Source organism: Diceros bicornis, chromosome 17 (assembly GCF_020826845.1).
Source record: "Diceros bicornis minor isolate mBicDic1 chromosome 17, mDicBic1.mat.cur, whole genome shotgun sequence".
NCBI lineage: Eukaryota > Metazoa > Chordata > Mammalia > Perissodactyla > Rhinocerotidae > Diceros > Diceros bicornis.
The window spans coordinates 43,381,341-43,402,677 of NC_080756.1; the positions used below are offsets into that span (position 1 = coordinate 43,381,341).

At 33.7% G+C, this 21,337-nt stretch overlaps 1 protein-coding gene across 1 annotated transcript in view; it reads right to left on the minus strand.

The window, feature by feature from the left end:
- Positions 1-21,337, minus strand: part of PIK3C2G (phosphatidylinositol-4-phosphate 3-kinase catalytic subunit type 2 gamma) — a 347,697-nt gene that overhangs the window by 308,591 nt on the left and 17,769 nt on the right. Inside the window, exon 5 of the mRNA XM_058558690.1 lies at positions 1,757-1,859. Coding sequence (XP_058414673.1) covers positions 1,757-1,859 — 103 coding nt within the window. The remainder of the gene's footprint in view (positions 1-1,756; positions 1,860-21,337) is intronic.

Below are 21,337 nucleotides of genomic sequence, written 5' to 3' on the forward strand. Positions count from 1 at the left end.
CCAGTGTCCATCTTGCAATATTTTTAACATCATGAGTAAATTTTTGAACTGTTTCCACTAATGTTAATAAAGTTCTAGAGTTTTTAATAGTAAAAGACTAAAACATCATATAGTCTAACACCCTAATATTTTTGCTCTTGGGCTATTGTGAATTAATACAAGTGAAGCATTAATAACAGTTACTGGCACCTAATATACACTTAATATGGCTAATTATCATTGAATACCTATCATGTCCCAGACTTTGGGGTATGTGGATATAGCCGTGGAAAACAAAACAAAACAAAATAATGGAAAAGATATACAAAGCTAGCATTTTGACCAACTGCTCTGAAACTCACATCTAAAACTTTTGTGTGTGGCCCCAAAATTCTAAGCATATTTGTCATATAAATTGGTAGCATATGGCATGGGCTGTGGAGACTCACTGACTGGACTCAAATCCAAGCTCCTCTGCTGCCTAGTTTTATGAATATGATCTGGGGAATGTCATGGAGCTCCCTGTGATTCAATGTCCTTATCTTTAACAGTATTTGCCACATAAAATTGCTGTGAAGATTAAATGTGATAGAAACGTTAAAGTTCTAGACATAAAATATATGCTCGATATATACTATATCAGAGTAGTGGAGTTATATGGATTTAAGAATAAACCTTAATTTACATGAAAGTGAAATGTTAGTGATTAGTGAATTGCTACCAAGGAGATGTTATTTTCTTTTAGGAATGTGCTACTTCTAAACAAGAGTAGAAATTAAAATCATACATTTTCACTTCTTCCCCTGTGTTGAAATGAAACATGATGATTTCAATTTTTTCGTCAACGTTGAGGACAATTTGAAGACTCTTAGGTTTACTAATATTGAGGGTATTAGTTGTACTTTATAATATTTCTTTGCAGAGATTTCAGATGCATAGCCTGGAGCTGTAACACTGGCTGAGTTGGGTACCAGTTCCAAAAGGTATTTCTAAACAACTCTCTTTTGGCCTCATTATGTTATCTTCCACATAAATATGTTGCAACCTAGTGCACCAGCTGACAGCTTTTTATGATGAAACACCTCAGACTAGAAAAAAAGAATCCTGCACTGGAAATCTGTTATCTGATGTAAATGACAGGGTGATGGGATTTTTGCTTAAAGCTGGTAATTGGAAGTTTCTACAGATAAAAATTGCCAAAATAGCAAAGTTCACTGCATACTGTGCAATTTGGGTTTGAAGTAACTCAAGACATCATACAGGGAATAAAATTCATATCTAACAGCATCAAACTGTGTCATTAAAGCACAGTAATCCCTTTCTAGGTAGTTTTATTATATATATTATGAATATTAATCTGTCCTGATTTAAACTGTGTTGATATCAACATAAACAGTCTTCAAATAGAACAAGAGTTGTGTTATTTTCCTTCCTTCAACGGTTTCCTCTTCACATTTTCTATTCCATTCACTTCCTAGTGGATTCATGGATAGTACAAATATGATAACCTTAATAAGTTTCTATAAATGGTTTTTCCAAGAGACCAATTCATTTGTTACTATACTGAGGTTGCAGTAAGGCGTACATGTAATTGCTTCAGTCCAAATTGTTAACAGGCATTTAGATAAATATTTCATTATGTTTCAATAAATATACTCAAATGAACTTGTATTCATTAAGCCAGGTAATTCCAAATTGGCAACTATCTATAAAGATGGGAATCTTGTCCTTTAAATGATCAGTTTGCTAACTGAAACCAGTTCTAAGAAAGTCTTACCTTTCGAGACAACTTTCCTGGAGCTTCTCTGTTATTCTGCAGATTAAGTTGAATAACAGATTTATCTTTCTGAAATATTTTGTGGCTCCCCAAAGAGTGATCACTGAAGGAGAGAAAAAGTGAACACAATTATTTCCCCTCATAGTACCCCCAAGGGTAAATTTTCCTGACTTCGCTTCCGTTTATTTTTGCAACTTAGTCTGGTAAAAGTTTTATATATATCCCTCATTATATATGTATATATCCTCATTATATTCAGTTTTAGATGACAAGATATTACAATTATTTTCAAACGCATTAAATTAGAATATTATTAGATAACGTTTAGAATGGACATAATAAATTTTAATAAAGAATACTTTACATATTCAAAGTTAGTTTTATCCGGCCATCTCAAAGCTAAGGACAACATGCTTCTGGGAGGTCTAATTGATGCCACAAAATGTATGTGCGGGCCACTGTATTAAGAGCAGTGTGATAGAAATGTCATGGGCTTTAGAGACAGATTTACTAGCTCCATGACCTGAGGCAAGCCAATTAAACTATCTGAAATTCAATATTTTCCTTTTTAGAGTTGTGACATTAATGTCTACGCCAAAGTGTTGACAAGCAGATTAAACACAAAAAAAATATGCCTACATATTTCAGAAATTTCTAATGATGTAACTATATTTTCTTTCCTTCCGTCCGTCCGTCCTTCCTTCCTTCCTTCCTTCCCTTCTTCTCTCTCTCTCTGTAAATATTTGCTAGTCACAAATTAAGTGATGAACACAGTGAATTACTGATTTACAGCCTATTGTTCTAAATATAATCATTACATTTATTTTAAATTAAACGCTTTTACTATATGATCGCCTTTATAGCTTTAAATTTTGATATCTGTAGTGACTCTGAGATGTCATTAAAAAAGATGAAATATGTAAATATACTTTAAGGATCTTGGTTAAATACATGAAAGACTTCAGGCAAAAAAAAAAAAACCCTTATATTAAAAATTGGGGGCCTTAAGGTGATATATTCACTTATCTGGAAAATGCATTAAGTATTTGGGACCACCTATTCCCAATAATGTGAGACAAATAGAGCATTACTCTGTTGATAACTGCTAAGTTCTCTGTAAATCTTTTTATTTTGACAATTGCTATTTTTAAAGAAAACCCAACACCTATCCACTCGCCAAAATGGTGAATGTTAGTATTCACATGTGTTCCGTATCCCATTCCCATTCCTCCTATTAGTCTAACCTACATTCCTGTCTTGTTGCTATTCATAGGGCTCTTACATTGTTCCTTGAGTTATTTCTACCGCTGGTCTAGACATAAGCCATGGCCTGTGTATTCGCTGAGTTCTTGGGCTCGTAGATTCCTGCCTTCCTCCCAGGGCCATTCGCATATTCTATTACATATGCTTCAGTTCCTGTCCTTTCACCTCCCCAACCCCAACTCCTCTTTCCACACTTCTGTTCTGTTTTCCTGTTCCTATTCTGGGAACCAATTTAAGGGTAATGACCCACCTTGCTCTCAAAGCTTCCTTTCCTTAGTGTGTTGAAGTCTGGACCCTGGACCTCAATCCAGTGAATTCAGCCTCAGATGTGGCTACTGCTTTCTTGAACTGACTTTATTTCACCCACTTGTATGTATACCCCTTACTAGGGTTGCCAGATAAAATAGAAAATGGCCAGTATATGAATTTCAGATAACAATGAATAAAATATTTTGTAGAGGTATGTCTCATGTCATATTTGAGACACACTTAGACTAAAAAAATTGAGTTTTTTTTTTTGTGTGTGAGGAGATCAGCCCTGTGCTAACATCTGCCAATCCTCCTGTTTTTTTGCTGAGGAAGATTGGCCCTGGGCTAACATCCATGCCCATCTTCCTCCACTATATATGGGACACCACCACAGCATGGCTTGACAAGCGGTGCGTCGGTGCGCGCCCGGGATCCAAACCAGCGAACCCCAGGCTGCCGCAGCGGAGTGCGCGCACTTAACCGCTTGCGCCACCGGGCTGGCCCTGAGTTTTTTTTAAAATTCAGATTTTACTGAAGATCCTAGATTTTTATTGGCTAAATCTGCCAGTTCTACCCCTTTCTAAAAGTAGGTCCTAGTTCTTCCCTTATCTTTGCCACACTGTGTGTTCCTGTATGGTGGGATCTGGGTAATTATCAGATTTGGGGTGATTATGAGATTTTTGAAAGGATTTTTTCCCCTATAATTTTTCTCTTTTTTAAAAAAAGTTACATTACAGGGATATATTCTCATGGAAAACATTTGAATTGTCCTAAACTATTCAAAACAGATAAAAATTCTCCCCTTTCTCTGTTTCCAGAATAACAATTACCAAGAGTTCATTGCACTTTTTGTGTCAGCTGAAATAAATGGCCAAGCACACATACAGTTCTGTTAAAAATGAGATTATTTTATTTTAGCAGTGTCTCTAGCCTATAGCTAAATTTCTTTTAACTCATTTCCTGAGACTTTGTCTTTTAATCAGAAAATTTAAACTATTCCTCTCATAGCAATGCCTTCTGCTATGCTATTCTAGGCTTATATTAACCATATATATATATTTTTAATTCTTTTTCTTTACTTGTTGGGGTCGTTTGCATCTTCTTTGAGTCTCTTCTTTCTCTATTTATCTTTAAAGTCTTGGGAGACATAAACGTATTTTTAATCTTTCAGTGGTTACCTAATTTATTAACAAAATGTATCATAAATCTTTTCCATTATAACCTCAATTTAATCACTATTTATACCACACTCTCAAATAAAGCTTAGAGCCTACTATGACTTCAATTCAGTTCTCTCCCTTTGCCCTACAGTTGCTCAAGTAGAGATCATTTCAAATTTTAGTTCTAGATTCTGTTATCACTCACCTGGTGAAATCAAGAAAAGTAGTAGGTCAGTTGATCAAAAAAGTTAAAGATACAAATTATAAAAAAGACAGCTATCTTAAAATATTTTATTTTTAAACTAAAAATGTTTAAATAGCCTCTCAATAGCCAAAGTTTTGGTATTAGAATAAAGAAAGCCTTTAATATAGGATGAAAGGTCTGTTCATTACAATTTTGTGTCTTCTTTCTGGCATAAACCAAACCTATAAATAATTATCTCTAATTTCCAGTTCCATTTCTTTGATAAAGAGCACATACTTGGACTAAAGGGACAACCTGAATGGAGAATTGGTTTAAGTTATTATAATTATTGTTCTAATCTTTTAAAGTTGTTTCTTCCACATTTAATTCAGCAGTAATAGTTTTTAATGATTCCTCTTTATTAATTATCTTTAAAGAATTCAACTTAAATTTTTTCATAGCAACACTAACTTTCTGTTTAGCTCTTTATACTTATTTCCTCAATCTATCTAAAATGCATTTGTTGAGTAGAGTGATATACAGCTCCAATTTTAGACATTTTTCCAACATAATAGCAGCTTCCCCAAACATCCCCCCTTAATGAGGACATCTTTTCATCTCTGACCTATTACATTTACCACATGATCAATTTTCATAAATATCCAATCTGTTTCCGGACTCTAAATATTCCATTAATCCATACATCTATTCCTGTGCCAATACTAAATTGCTTCACTTATTTAATTTTTTTTTTAATTTTTTATTTATTTATTTTTCCCCTAAAGCCCCAGGCGATAGTTGTATGTCATAGCTGCACATCCTTCTAGTTGCTGTATGTGGGACGCGGCCTCAGCATGGCCGGAGAAGCAGTGCGTCTGTGCGCGCCCGGGATCCGAACCCAGGCAGCCTGCATCGGAGCGCACGCACTTAACCGCTAAGCCACGGGGCCGGCCCCACTTATTTAATTTTATAGTATATTTTGAAGTGTGGAAATGAGTGAAAGTCACCATTTTTAAAAATTATATTATCTTTTTTGCACAGTTTCTCTTCCAGAACAATTTTAGAATTAGTTGCCAATGTTCAGGAGAAAATGTTAATATAGTGTTGATTTATATTTTATTTATGGAATTACAAAAGAAGAGTTGGTATTTTTTTTTTTTTTTTGTCAGGAAGATCAGCCCTGAGCTAACCTCCAATGCCAATCCTCCTCTTTTTTGCTGAGGAAGATCGGCGCTGGGCTAACATCTGTGCCCATCTTCCTCCACTTTATATGGGACGCCGCTACAGCATGGCTTGACAAGCAGTGCATCAGTGTGTGACTGCGATCCGAACCTGCGAACCCCAGGCCACTGATGTGGAGCGTGCGCACTTAACCACTGCGCCATCAGGCCAGCCCCCAAGAGTTGGTATTTTTATAATACTGAATCCTCTTTTCAAGGAAAAGTATATTTCTACATGCACTGTGGTTCTCTTTTATGCCCTTAATTAAGTGTTAGTTTTCTTCCGGGGAGGTCTAACACAGATTATGCTTTTTGAAAGGTATTTTATAGATTCTGTTCTATTAAATCAAAGACTTTTCCATGATATTTATTAGTGGAGTTTATGTGTTGATTTTGCTTGTGGAATCTTATTGTAATACCTAACAGTTTTTCAGTTGATTATTTTGGATTTTCTAAATAGAAAATTATATTCTTTTAAAATAATTATAGTTTTATCTATTGCTTTCCAATGTATTTGCTTCCTTTTGTTTTCTTATTGTGATGCCTAGGATGTTTGGCACACTGTTGAATAATAGTAATGGTAGTAGACATTCTTCTCTTTTTCTTGACTTTACAGAAAATACTTCAAATGATTAACAAATAGACATGATATTTGCTGTGTGCTCCTGGTATACACTTTTATTGTTCTATTTTGTTAATGATTTTTAAAAATTATGAAGAAATTTCAAATTTTATCAAATGGGTTTTCTGCATCATTGGGTGTGAGAAGATCATTTTGAGGAGATCATTTTTTTCCTTGAATGTGTTAATATATTAATTACATTTATAGATTTTTCTAATGTATAATTATCTTTACATTCTTGGGTAGATTTATGCCATTGGTAGATTTAATTTGCAAATTTTTAAGTTTTTTTTTGTATATATCAAAATTTAGATAGGCCTGTAATTTTAATGTTTTGTGTTTTCTTTCTTTGTTTTAGGCATCACAATTAGGCAAGTCCTGTAAACTGCATATGCCTTTTTCTCTGTCCTGAAACAGTTTATATAATTGAGAATTATCTATTCCCTGAAGGCTTGGTGCAATTTGCCTAAAACTACATTTTCCGCTCCTCACTGCTCATTGTTCTCTTTCACTTTTATACTTCTCCTTGAGCTAATTTTGAAAATTCATCATTCCTTAGCAAATTGTCTATTTTTGTAAAGCTGTAAAATAAATGTCCCTAGCCCCTCCTGTTTTAAATATCTTCTGACATTTACCTGGGAGCTCTTTAATCCCCTTGCAATCATTTTGTCTTTCCTATGCTATCACTCTTTCTTGTTTTACCAGGTTTTTTATTAATATTTTTCCTGTTGTTTCATGAGAATTTTGGTGGGCTGGTGGCTAGATTTGCATTTTCAATCTAACGTATTAATCTAGTTCTGAATATATTTATACATAATTATCATTTTAATTATGGGAATACCATGTATAATTTTGCATGAAGAGAGATGATAAAAACTGGAAAGGAAGTACTGTTCTTGTGCAACTTGCTCATTTTGCAAATAAGGACACTGGATTCAGCAAAATAAGACCAGAGATCAGAACATAAATATTTGGAGTAAATACAGCACACTTGAAATTTATTTACAGATTCAAGCATTCCTGCTATAAAGTGATACATATGTTTCTTTTTATAAAAGAGGAGGCTGAGGTGTTCTTCAAATTGTGGGCTAAAAACAACAGGTCTCATGGGAAAATAGAGTTGGAGGAGACTACTCAAATCAACACAGGTCTCTAACCAGAGCACACACAAATCTTAATAAAAATACTAGCACAGTTTTAAAAAGACGCATCTAATTTCAAAAATTTAAAGAAATATTATTGTAAATAAACGGCTTTTTTTTTTTTTTAATGTCTTTAGATGGGTGGAAGAAGATATGAGAAAGTTTGGATGATGCTGAATAAAGAGACAAGGGCAAAATGCACAACAGTTGTGGAGAATTCTGCAATAAGCATTTTCAAGACAGAGCCTGAAACCAAGTTGAGGAAAAAACACGTGTTGAATGATTGGTCGCTAGTCGTTGTGTATAATACTGTCACCCTCAGCAGTTTCCTGTGTACTTTGCATTCAACCACTTTTATTTAGTGGAGCAAAACATTTGTAAGCCAGAAAAATTTACGTGTATTAAGGTGACTTCTATGAATAAGCTAATTCATGTTACAGAAACATGCGATATTGCAGAAGAGAATGTATTCCGTACATTATTTTTCCAGGTATCATATTTAAAATACTAAATAGTCCTTTTTGTGTATGCTAGCAATAAAAAAACTATTACTGTGCTAAAATTGTCACTTAAGATTAAGTCTCTGGTGTTATTTAAAGGACTACAGAGCCTTCAATAACCATCCCAGTTTCTAAGAGCTATAAACTAGTACTCACCACATTACCATTGCTCTATTTGGCAAGACCACCATTTTGATCAATTTGTCTTTGATGATGTAGAGCTGCGCTATCCAATATAGTTACCACTAGACACATGTGGCTCCTGAGCACTTAAAATGTAACTAGTCTGAATTAAGATGTGCTTTAAGCGTAAAACACACAGTGAATTTTGAACATGTAGCACAAAAACAGGGATGTAAGACATCTTAATAATTTTTTATTTTGATTACCTGTTGAAATGATAATATTTTGTGTATATTGAGTTAATAAAATACCGTATTAAAATTTATTTCCACCTGTTTCTAAATGTGGCCAGTAGAAAACTTAAAATAATTATAGCGGCCCACATTATATTTCTCTTGGACTGTGCTGATCTAGAGAAAATGAAAGAGAAGAGAGAAAAAGAAAGTAAAACATTAAAGAATAGGAAGAAAGGTGGTATGTAGAATTTAATGAGTAAATGGAATAAGGAAAAATAAATTTGTGTTTGAGAACTCTAGATATCAGAAAAGATAGGAAGAAAGGCTACCTACCACACCCAGAGAAGTAGAAATGAAAACATTGCAGCTAAGATGGGGAATGTGGAGAGCAGGGTTTAAACACTAAGAGAACAGGCCACAGTTGGTATTCCTATGCTTATAATGTGAATATTGGAATTACTTATTTCAGATTATACATACCAGGTGTTTTTCTCAATCTGGTAACATTATAAATATAGGTGCTTAGTAGTTTTATTTAATAATCATGTAAAAACCTTAAACTCTTAAGTAAACTGAATCTCTATGATACAATCAAAAGTTTAGGTTTTTTCTTCATATATACTAGTAAATCAAAATTATGTACATACATTTATTTATTCTCTCAACATATATTTTATTACAGCTATGTGCTTGTTACTATCTTAGGAACTGTCATTTAAGATGAACACCAAAAGGCTGAATCCTTGCACATAATTACTCCTATTTCCTATTCATAAGTAGCTCATGTTATTTTAAAGTATTTCTATGGCAGTATGTTTATATGAAGAGAGATTAATGATCTTACCACCAAAAAATGATGTGAAAATACTTGAAATTTGTCCTATGGGCAAAAAAAGACATCCTAAATCATGTTCAACCTACAAATATTGATTCCCATTAGCCTCGGCACTCCTTGTAAAGTCACATCTATGAACATTACTCTTTCATTGGGAAAAATACATATATTTATTTTATAGAATAACTAGGTTTAAATGTGCTCCATTCTTATATGTAGGAAGTAGTCACAAAGATATATTGTGAAATATTATAGTCATATATAGAAAAAAAGCATTTCAACTTAATTTTATAAATATTGAGAGCCAAGATTCCTGACAGCTATTAAAAATATTTCTTTAAGAAAATTCAGTAATTAAGCTGCCTTTTACTACTTAGGTTGATCAGGAAATGTAAGGTGAGTATAACAAAATATTAAGATATTAATCATACAATAGTACTTCACAGAGTATTTTTCAAATACTTATGTGTGAGTGCAGTGCACACACATGCACACACACATTCCTTTGGTATTTGCCACTTAAAAATTTCTATGATTTCTACCGTATTTTTAGTTCTAGTAAGCTTTGTAACTGACAGAAACGCCCTGGTTTTTATGCTCAACTAGGTATTTGTTGCTGACTCAGCATAGATAAAGATCAATGATATGTTGTTTTCCTCAACCAGTGCTCCTCTAGTTTATTGTTATTTTGCTTTCAGGGGAATCATGAATAGGAAAAGTTAAACTTCACGACTTGAAGAGACAAGCATAGGTTAAATTCTAAAACTAGGGCTTACAGCCATGGGGTGGCTAGTAGAGGAGGGTCATGGTTTTGAACAGAGACCCTCCATGGGGCATAAATTGACACCGACAACTACTACTCAAGGGGGATTGGACCTAAGACACCTAAACTTTTCCATTCAAATGCTGCATTTTTCTTAAGAATCCCATCCAGCGTGTATAAACGCAACCATTCCTAATGCCTCTTCACTTGAATATGGTTGTATTCCTTTACATATATAGTACACATACTTTTTTTTTTTTAATTCAAAAAAAGTGAAATTAAATATACTGCAAGGGAGTTTGTTTTTTTTTTAAATCCAGAGGAAATGTTTTATAACAACTTCCAAGTTTACAATGCCCTCTCTGTTAAGCTATACATTCGCAAAAGACAATTAAGTAATAGCACAACAATCTATATAAATAAAGTTAACTAAGACAGAGAGTCAATAAGAAAGAAACATAACAGTGAAGCTGGAACTTTGTATCCTTTGCAAAAATATATACTAAGCTCTAAAGAATTCTTTTTGGGGTATGGTATGTAAAATTTCTAATACAGTCACCAACCCAGGAGATAAAAAATACAGATTTTATTGTATTTCAAAGTTTCATTATTTTTCCCACAAACCTCCAGAGGAGAAACATTCTGTAGACTTTATTAACCTAAGATTGAAATCTCACATTTAAGCCTTATTAAGGAGATATTGGCTAATTTGAAATACTATGTAATTCAAATATTCTCTAGCTAATTTCTTTACTTAAGAAAAACAGAGCACTAGGTTATATAAACCTCAATTAATTCAAAATTGGTGGCAGGGAGGCGATTTAAGAATGCTTAATTTTAGAAGTAAATAACACTTTTGAGTAACAAAAATAACTTGATAGCTGCATATTGGCTATTATAGTTTTAGGTGTAGTGAAATTAAATTATGTCTCTGCATTTAGCTCTGATTTGCCTTCTCTTCTTGGAGAAATGCAATAGCTTTGTGATTCTTTTTATCAAGTCTGTTGGTTAATGATGCTTGCACAATCACAAAGCTCTTTAGAAAACTTGGGGCTGAAATATGCTATAATTCTTACATGTAGCTTTCAGTTATAAACAACCTTTATTTAGCATAAGCTCCTTCTTTGGGGAATTGCTTTCAAATGAAGGTATATGTAGAGTATTCACATATTAGGACATTTGTTCTAGTACAGAGTTATTGGTTAGAACCAAATGCAAGTTTATGTAGGATATTATTATTATTTTAGTTAACTATTTATTAAAGATAGAAACCAAAGTTAATTTTAAAATGTTAGGAAAGGTACTTTGAAGGAGATCTAAAAACTAAATTGAAGTAACAAGATACTCTTAATGAATGCTTTATTATTTTGCGTGAGAGTTCTCAAAGTTATGACGTTTTTCCCAATGCTCCAAAATGGTTCTATGATTTTATAAACGGAAGAGCAAATTTATTTAAGAGAGAAATGCACTTTAATCCATTTATTTGCTGAAAGTAAATCTAAAATGTTATAACAGAGTAGATTATCTAACATTGGAATCCTTAGGCTATTCTGAATGTGCTGAAAATAATCAATTTGTTCAAGTTTGCTAAATGATATCCTTAATTTCATTGAGAAGAAAAAGACTCATTTTTTCCCCCAGGAATGTATACAACCCAGTTTTTACTGCTAATGAGTATATTATATTACCTTAAACTTTATATAATAAAACGTACCCTTTTTCTTAATGTTAATTAATCGTCTGATTTTTACTTTGAATAAAAGGCAATTCAAATTTATAATCAAAAGTTTAAAGAATAAATTAATACAAATTGTTATGGGATTAGCTAAAACATTTTTTTAAAACAGTAGAAGTTTTTGTTAAGATTATTTTAAAATTCTAATCAGATTTAATTTTTCTAGAGGACTTTCTCACTCTAATCAAAGATATTCAACATTTTCTCTATTAGGAGAGGTCAGAAGAGAGAAAAAGGACTCCCAAGAAGTTGGCCAGATCAAATTAATCAATGCTGGTGATGAATAAAAAGGTTGATACTACCTTCTTAACTTAGATTTAAGAATATATATGACAATTTCAAAGTAAGATTTTTAATTGACATAGGTTTTTTTTTTCCTTTTTTCTTACATTTTTTTTAGTACTCTGGGTTCTAGCATTCCTTGACAAAAGGCAATGCATAATAAAGGAAAATTTCGTTTAAATCAAGGATATAAAACCTGGCTATAATTGTAAGCAATAGACCCAAGAACAATTTTCAAGATTATTCAGTTTCTCCTTATGCAGCACTTGTGGTTTACTACTGACAATACAGTCATGATTTATTCAGCAAAAGCTTTCAAGGGCAGTAAATGTTATTGTTTCACACAGCGGCTGATAAGGAAAATTGTTTTCAAGTTGAATTAGAAAGTAAGACTTATAGCAAGATTTTTGAGACAAGACATTACTTAAATCACATAGGTTAGGAGTAAGAAACAGAAAAATCTGCACTCCTAGTAAATGTTGAGCTAATAATAAGGGATAAAATTATGCAGTAGCATTATACTTCATATATTATAAATATATTTATGAAGAAAAAACTCATATGAGATGGTTACAAGTCTAGGTGAAGAGACAACTATTGTCACTCTCCGGAAGGAAAGCAGACACACCAACACTCTAGGAAACAGTCTTTCTGTCTCCTAGGTCTTTTTTTTTTTTGGTGAGGAAGACTAGCCCTGAGCTAACATCCATTGCCAATCTTCCTCTTTTTGCTGAGGAAGATTAGCCCTGGGCTAACATCTGTGCCCATCTTCCTCTGTTTTATGTGGGATGCATGCCACAGCATGGCTTGATGAACTGTGCATAGGTCTGCGCCTGGGATCTGAACCTGTGAACCCTGGGCTGCCAAAGTGGAGTGTGAGAACTTAACCACTACGCCACTGGGTTGGCCCCTGTCCTCCGAGTCTTTATATCTGTGCTGTATCTAATAGGAAAGAAAAGAGGTTGTAGTTCCTGTCCTCAGGCCTGCCACTGTGTAAGCCTGATGGGGTCTATCTATAGGATAAGATCATGGGAAATGGGGAAATGGGATTACCAAGGATCCTACCATGGTACTTAATTTGGGGGCTAAAGACTAGGAACATGATGGAAGATGTTAATATTTTTTGAATGAACAAGATTATTTTTATTCTTCTATTATTTTTTTACTTAATTTATTCTGACTCTAATTTGTTGGTTTAGTATTCCATACTTTATATTACTGATGACTTTGTATTAAGCTACCGTGAGCCTATTAGAAAATTGATAGTTTCTAATTCTTTAATTTACTCTTTATTTATAATTTATTATGCTATTTAAAATGGTTTACAAGGCAGTTTTTGAGGAGAATACTGATAGTTAATGAAATTGTATTTGATATACTTGAAGGGAGCTGGTAAGTACATGATATCCAGGTGTAAGATGTAAGGAATCTCCTCATTTTTGAGAATAATTATGGAGACATGACATAAAAGTGAGTTCCTGTATTTATGGAAACATTTAAGAAGGAAAGGGAGAGCCAGAGAGAGAGGAAGAGAATGGAGTATTTTAATTAACAGGAAAATTTGTGATACGACATTGAGTGTTAAATAAGTTGCCATAATAATGTTCACTTATGAAAAAGGGAATTTTGGCTTGCTAGGAGTGTTAACTTTCTTAATTTTACAATATGTTACAGAGTATAATATCTTAATTGTTTTGTTGATTAAATTAAATTTTTGTCTAATATACTGTTTTGGAAAAGTGTGTAAATTGTTTTTTTACAGAGTCTAAATTCTTAGGTCATAATATACCCAGCCTCTAATATCTTGCTACTTGAGATGTGAGCTGTGGATCATCAGCATCAGCATCACCCAGAAACTTGTTAGAAATGCAGAGTCCTGGGACCCACCCCCGACCAACTAAATCAGAATATTTTTTTAATAAGATCCTCAGGGCACTCATCTACACATCAAATTTTGAGAACATTGTTTTAACATATCAATATAAAAGTAATTTGTGTAGTAAAAGTGTAATTTGTGCATATCTATCTATCTATGTATCATCATATTTATTTACTTTTTCTCCCCTCTTCGGGATTTTATGTATTACTTTACTAATCTTGGTAAAGACAGGTGAGTTCAGTAAAATAGCAAAATATGACTTAAGGAGGAAGTAAAAAATAGAGCATCACAAATATACCATTAGCAAAGTTATGAAAAAGAATCTTGACCATTGACATTTTACTTGTGATGACAAAAGTTTTTAGCTACTTCCTCAAAATTTGGTTCACTCATCAAGTAGTTACTTATTGTGACTGTTTTAACAGACAAATATACTAAAAAGGAGCATAATTTGTCACCCCAAAATATACCTCTTTGGCATAGGATTATTTTAAACCAGTTATTTTTAAGAAACTGCAGACACAGGAAAAGCTCTGAAAACTGAGTAAAAGTTACCCTTTTGTAAGAGAAATTTACATTTATAAGGGAAATCTCCATTTGTAAGATGTCTCCCTCTCTGTGAGAAGGATGACTGTAAATCTGTAGAAACTCTTATCAATGGAGAAGGCAATGAATTAAATCTGCATATCAACCTTTCCCTTATTTACTGTGCAATAATTGTGTGTTAAGGTATGCGTATGGGGAGGAAGAAGAAATTTTCCTCTTCGCTTCTAGATTCTTCTGGCTGATCTAGGAATTAAATTGAGACAGATTAATATGAGAAAATAAAATTTAATTGTGTATGTATGGAAACCCCACATATATGAGAGGGTCAGAGACCTCACATACGTGAGAAGTTCAGAGACAAAAAGGTAAAATGAGGTATATATGCTATCCTGAGCTAAGGAATGGGATACGGGCCTGAGGCTTCAGAGAGGAGGAGGGTAATTCACAGGATGATAAGAAGAGCAGATATTCCCTAATTAGAGGTTTGTACCGCCATACATATAGGTTGTAAAAAATTATTTGTGGTAATAACTCACATGGGCAAGGCCCTCAATTTAATTCTTTAAGGAAGAGGTAAAAGTTTCTCTTAAGCCCGCAGGGTCTCGATTGCCTTTAGCTCAAAATATTCCACATGCTAAAGTAGCTTGTGGTGTCTTGGGGACACCTATTCTGAACCCCTCCATGTATTTAAAAATAGTTTCCAAATCTTTTTGTTAACTTAAAACTTTAGAGTTTTGTTAAGTTAAGTTAAATAATGGAAATTTATTGAATATCTAGATCATTTCCAAATAAGATAAAATAATGAAATGTTAATTACTGAACACTGGTTTACCAACTTGTCTTCCTATTATAGAGGAACTAAAGATATTTGGGTCTGTTTGTTAGTAAACATATCTTGTGCCACATTAAAAGATTATACTATAAAAAAGGTGTATTCTTCTAGAAATTATGAAATGTATTCATAAATCGTCCAATCTACAGAATTCTGGTGTAACAGAAAGTTCACAACTGCTTAGTTCTTAGTTTTCATTAAAAATTAAAGTTTCTAAGGGTTAAAAATTGTAATTAATATATGTGACTAAAACTATTAGAAATAATAAGAGAAAGAGCTCTGTGTGCAAGGAAAATAGGATGTGCTTTTTTGGTTAGAAAATGTATGAGTTATGAAGATGCAGTTTAAGAGAAAAGAAAATAAATTTGTCCCAAAATAAAACTGTTTATTCCAGAATAAGAAAGGGGAGAATAAAGGGCAAATTAAACAGAAAATTGGGAAGAAGGAAGTCAAATTGGTCAAGTTGGTTAAAATTGAATGCAATTATTATAATAGTTATAAAACTAAGCTTTAAAATCAGTAGTGTACTTATGTAAAACTAAAACTTAATTTTCTTTCATCTACTAAAAGGATAAAGTTTTCTTGGACGATTGGTCTGCTCTTGATAAGAGATTGTGAAAAGATTTTCTTAACCTTTTTTTGCCTAGAAAGCAAAGATTTTGTGTTTTATCAAAATAATTTTATCAAGTCTTTGATTGGTTTTGCTCATAACTTTGTAACCTTCTCTATTTACCTTTGAAATCTTTTATTGTCACTTTGGTAAAATAGTTAATTAAATATTGCTTCATAATAATTGGTGATCCTATTTAGTCAAGTGTACAAATCTATCAATATTTTTGACAAACTTCCCCGAATCAAAATATAAATGAAGTCTTTTTGACCTTGCATTAACATTGGGATTTTCCAGAACTTCTCAAAAGATTTGTTCTCTCTCCTTACTGAAAAAAAGGGAGATGTTAAACTAATTAGGCTTATTTGATATGTTAAATTATGTGGGAAGCATTGTCAAATAAGTGATGCTAAACCTTTTTGGATTATATTTATATGGATATATGTTATTAATATATGGGTTCCAAAAGTTGCATGAAACTCTTAGAAATCCGATAGGTCCTGATATGTTATCACTTATAATTCTAGTTATCATCTTGAAGTGTTGTGTGTTACAGAAATATCCAAATTGCTTTGTTAATTGTGTTATAACGAACTCTCATCAGATCTTGAACCATAGCCATTTTTAAGTCTTCTCCCATTTACTGTTATTGTTTTTACTCTGATGATTTTGCAAAAGTGTTCCTGCAAAAGTGCTTCATCTTCAAGGAGATGCATGGAAAGAACTCTTGCAAGCACACGTTTCTTCTAACTTTAAGATCATAAAACTGAAGTTGGTAAAAATTTCTAGAACTAATGAAAAAACAGGCATCAAGCAGAACAAGAATTAATAACATGAGACTGAATGAACTGAGGAGGAGAATTATAATTTTTATGACTTTTTATTTGAAATATTGCTGGTTCTTTAATGTTTTGTTTTTCCAAACTTAAGGAAACTTTTTCTCTCAAGTTTACTATGACTTACAGCAATTTGATAAAGCATATCTTTGTGAACAAGGATGAAACAATTTTTCTCCCTACCTGATCCCTGTGGAATTTGGAAAACTCTTAGTGAATGAGTATTCTTATTTTCATGGCAATATAGCTTTTGCAGAAGTTCAATAAGAATCTGTTCTTGTAACAGGACACGATTGGAGACTGGTTATATTATAAAGGCTTTGACTGGAATATCAGATTCAAGAATGTGCATAGAATCAGATATGCCAAACAGTTTTAAGGAACCAAGGTTGACTTTATGGAGCCAATAAAGCCCCTGGGAAAAGCAGCCTGGTACCTTGCTTATAGAGTTCCTGAAAGCCTAACCAAGTGTAGGGGAGGAAGAACTATTCTTTTACCCTCTAGGTTCTTCTGGCTGGTCTAAGAATTAGATCCATATAAGACAGAATAACAGGAGAAAATCAAACAAAGTTTAATAACATGTATACATGGGAGAAACCCAGGAAACTGAGTAACTCACCAAAATGGTCAAAGCCACCATCTTAAATGCTGTCTTTAGATGAAGATAAAGGAGGATGTTGAAGGTAGTGGTTTTGGAATTCAAAGGGGAGAAAGGCAATTCACATGGAGATAGAAAAGCAAATGTTTGGTAAACAAATGTTTGCCATATCTTGCAAAGACAATGTGACATGGGGAAGACTTTGATCAAAAAGGCCTTGTTAGGGTCCTCCCTATCTATCACACCTAATTGATATTATACTATAGTTAGCTATGGTGTAGCTCCTTCCTGGAACAGGCCGTCTATCTTAAATTCTTTTGGGCAGTTACGGGGAAGGTCAAAGCTTCTTTCTGAGTCTTTTTTTTCTTAAAAAAAAGCCAAAGAGACACATTTTAGAGTGGTAAATTCTGATCCCCCACACAGCCTAACCAGATGAGTAACGAAGGTCACTTCCTGGCATATGCAAGAGATACCTGATTTCATGCACAATATAGGTCTAACTGTGGGAGCCCACTGCATCACTGCCTCCTGAAATGAGACACAACTGTTTAACTGAACTGACCTATTCTCAGGACTGAGTGACTGGTTCAAGGATATATGGAGCAATTTATCAACTTAGCTTCTGGACTGTGAAACTTCTCCTTGAAGTTTCAAAGGTAGGACTAAGGGGAGCAGAATTTGTCACCCCAATATATGCCTCCTTGGGATAGGATTATTTTAAGCTGATTATTTTTAAGAAACTGCAGATACAGGAGAAGCTCTGAAAACTGAGTAAAAATTACCCTTTTGTAAGAAATGCTTACATTTATAAGGGAAATCTCCATTTGTAAGGATATCTCCCTTTCTGTACCAGAAAGAGAAGGATGACTCTAAATTTCTAGAAACTCTTATCAGTGAAGGAGGCAGTGACTTAAATCTGCATAACAACCTTACCCTTGTTTGCTATGCTTTTCCTGGTAACCTTCCACAACTGACTCTCTCCATTTCCAACACTATCTTTTGTCTTTAGCTGGAGATGGTATTTAAGGGGATGACTTTAGCCATTTTGGAGAGTTACTCTGTTTGCCTGGGTCTTTCCCATGGATGCAGAATGTATACATGTTATTAAATTTCATTTTTCTCCTGTTAATCTGTCTTATATCAATTTAATTATTAGACCAACCAAAGAATCTAGAAATGAAGAAGGGAAAATTTTTCCACTCCTACAATACTATCTGGAAGAAACTGAGGAGTTTAAATTTTAATGATTTGCCCTTATCTAATCCAAAGTAGATGAGAAACTGCAAAAGTAGCAACAAAATGTAATTTATCTTCATAACACAGAACAGATTAAGAAGCATAGTTCTGATAACATAAAGAAAGCTTCAAGTGAAAAAAATCTTTCCACATCATTCTACAAAAGTAATAGTGGTTTCTTGAGGGGAGGAGAAATACTTTTCTGCTTCTTAGTTCATTATATTTTAACAACTCTCAAAACCGAGTGTAGTGGAGCCATTTTAAAATGGAGTTGGAGCCGCCTTCCCAGAGAAATTGCTTTGTTCTCTTGAACTTGGACTGGGCCAAACCTTTGGACCGGGCCAAACCTTTGGACCGGGCCAAAATGGCAATTATTTTACAAGTGGTTGTTTGAGAAGTCAGCAGGAAAACGGACATCCTGATCAAAAGGCTGACGATTTGTGGACTTTCTAAATATAGAATCAATCACTGTTTAGCCAAGACTGGCTCTCTGCCTCCAACTCCAATTAAAATTCTTTGTAATATAACCTCCCTTCTTTGTCTTTAAAAGCCTCTACTTTACTCCCTAGTGGGACACTATTTGTTTGGGTTTCTACCTGAATCTGTGTTCCCCGAATTGCAATTCTTTGAGCCCAAATAAACAATTTGCCTCTTAAACTGGTTTCTGTTTTTGTAGATTGACACAACCATGTAATAGTCTTAATTTATTTAGACCTACACTTCACATGAGCTCACAGCAACACATATATCATGAAAAGACTAGTGGAAGCTTAATAAAATTTTTACATTTGGAATTAAAGATTACTAAAATGTAATCCTACAGCTCATTTGTAAAGTAGAAAAATATATTAAAAATTTAATTTGTAAAAGATAAAGAAATGGAAGTGAAAGGACGTTAACTCATTTTGCCAAAGCAACAGTTATAGAGAATAGCATTACCAATAGTGAGCAAGATTTGTTTTGATATTATTTATTTGTTTAAACAGTCTCAAAATTCCAAAAAGAAAATTAATTTTTTTCTAATCAGAAATTTGGAAATGAAAGTTAAAGCCCACCTTTAGTGATCATGATTTACCTTTATTTTAGTCAAATTTAGTGTTTTAGTCAAATTTAATGTTTAGTAAACATTTCCTGATTAAAGATTTTAAAAAATTTAAATATGTCAGAAAATGAATGTTCTGTAAGTTGCTTTCTTTTCCTTGTGTTTGACCTAAATTCTGTATATTGAATTATAAACCCATGTTTAGTGCACAAATATATGGTCATTATCCCTGTAACTTTTGTTTTCAAGTGGCCCCCCATCATGAAGGAGGATTTGTTTTAGACTGGAAAGACTGTATGGGCTTCCAAGCCAGATAAACCTGTACTATCCTGACTTTGCTGCTTCCAAATTTTGTGATCTTTAGGAAGGCATGTAATTTCTCTCAGTCTCAATTTTCCTATCTGTTAAATGAGGATAATCATGCTTTTCTTTTGTGAGAATGAATGGTACTACATCTGAAAATTCTAGCCCATAAGAGGCTTTTGTTGTTGTTGTTCTTGTGTGTTTTTGCTGAGGAAGGCTTGCCGTGAGCTAACATCTGTGCCAATCTTTCTCTTTTTGTATGTGGGTCACCACCACAGCATGGCTGCTGATGAATGATGTAGGTCCGCGCCCAGGAACTGAACTCGGGCTGCTGAAGCAGAGCACACTGAACTTAACCACTAGACCATGGGGCCGGCCCCCTAAGAGGCTTGTAATAAATGAAGTAGATTTTGTTGTTGCACTTTTTATGTATGTAACATCTTCATGCCACTTCCTTAAGCATCTTAATGCCACTTCCTTAAGCATCCATGCTTTTATCAGAGCTCCAGTTTTCCAAAAGCATAGTTATCTTTCTGGTTATTAAAACATTTTTTCTGTCATATTCATTTTAACTCCTGCCAATCTTTCTCATTGGGAAGGGAAATTCTTTCTTCAGAGCACTACTAACCTCTCCACGTGCCTTCTTGCTCCCATCCTATCTCCTCAGATCATGGAATTTGACACACCATTGATCTGGTCTGTGCCTTCAGTCCTTCCTTCTCCATTAGCTCTTTTTCCTCACCTTATAAGTATTTTCAAGTCTCTCTTATCCACATTCCTCAAATCTCCAGACCAATTCTCCTAACCATCTAAAACCCCATCTTTCTCCTGGCTTTTACCACCACACATTACTTCTGAGAGAGTAGTGTGCATACGTGTTTCTATGTATCATCTTACTTTGTCCTTAGCTCACTGCAATCTTGCTTTTTTCTCCTCCAGTTTACTAAAATCACTCTTATTTGGGTCATCAGCCAATTTCCTAATTGCCAAACTTAATGGTGATTTTCAATCTTCACCTAATATTTATTGCCACCGTTTGATGGTATATTTACTTGGTATTTGAAGCTTTCTCCTTCCTTCTTGTGAAAGACACATTTTCCAAGGTATCCTACAACTTAAATTGCTTTTTCTCAATTTCCTTTTTCTGTTCCTCTTCCTCCTTCTGTCTTTTAAATATTGATGTTTTCAGGATACTTTCTTTGGTCACTTTCCCTATGTGATCCTATCTGTTTCAAAGACTTCCATTTTCTCTTAGAGCCAATGATTCCCTAATCCAGACCAGTTTTCCTAAAACCTAATCTTCTTTCTCAATATCTTGTGCTCCTCGGCACTCACGTACTCAACATGTCTCAAACTTGATTATTTTGCACCCTGGAAACTTCAGT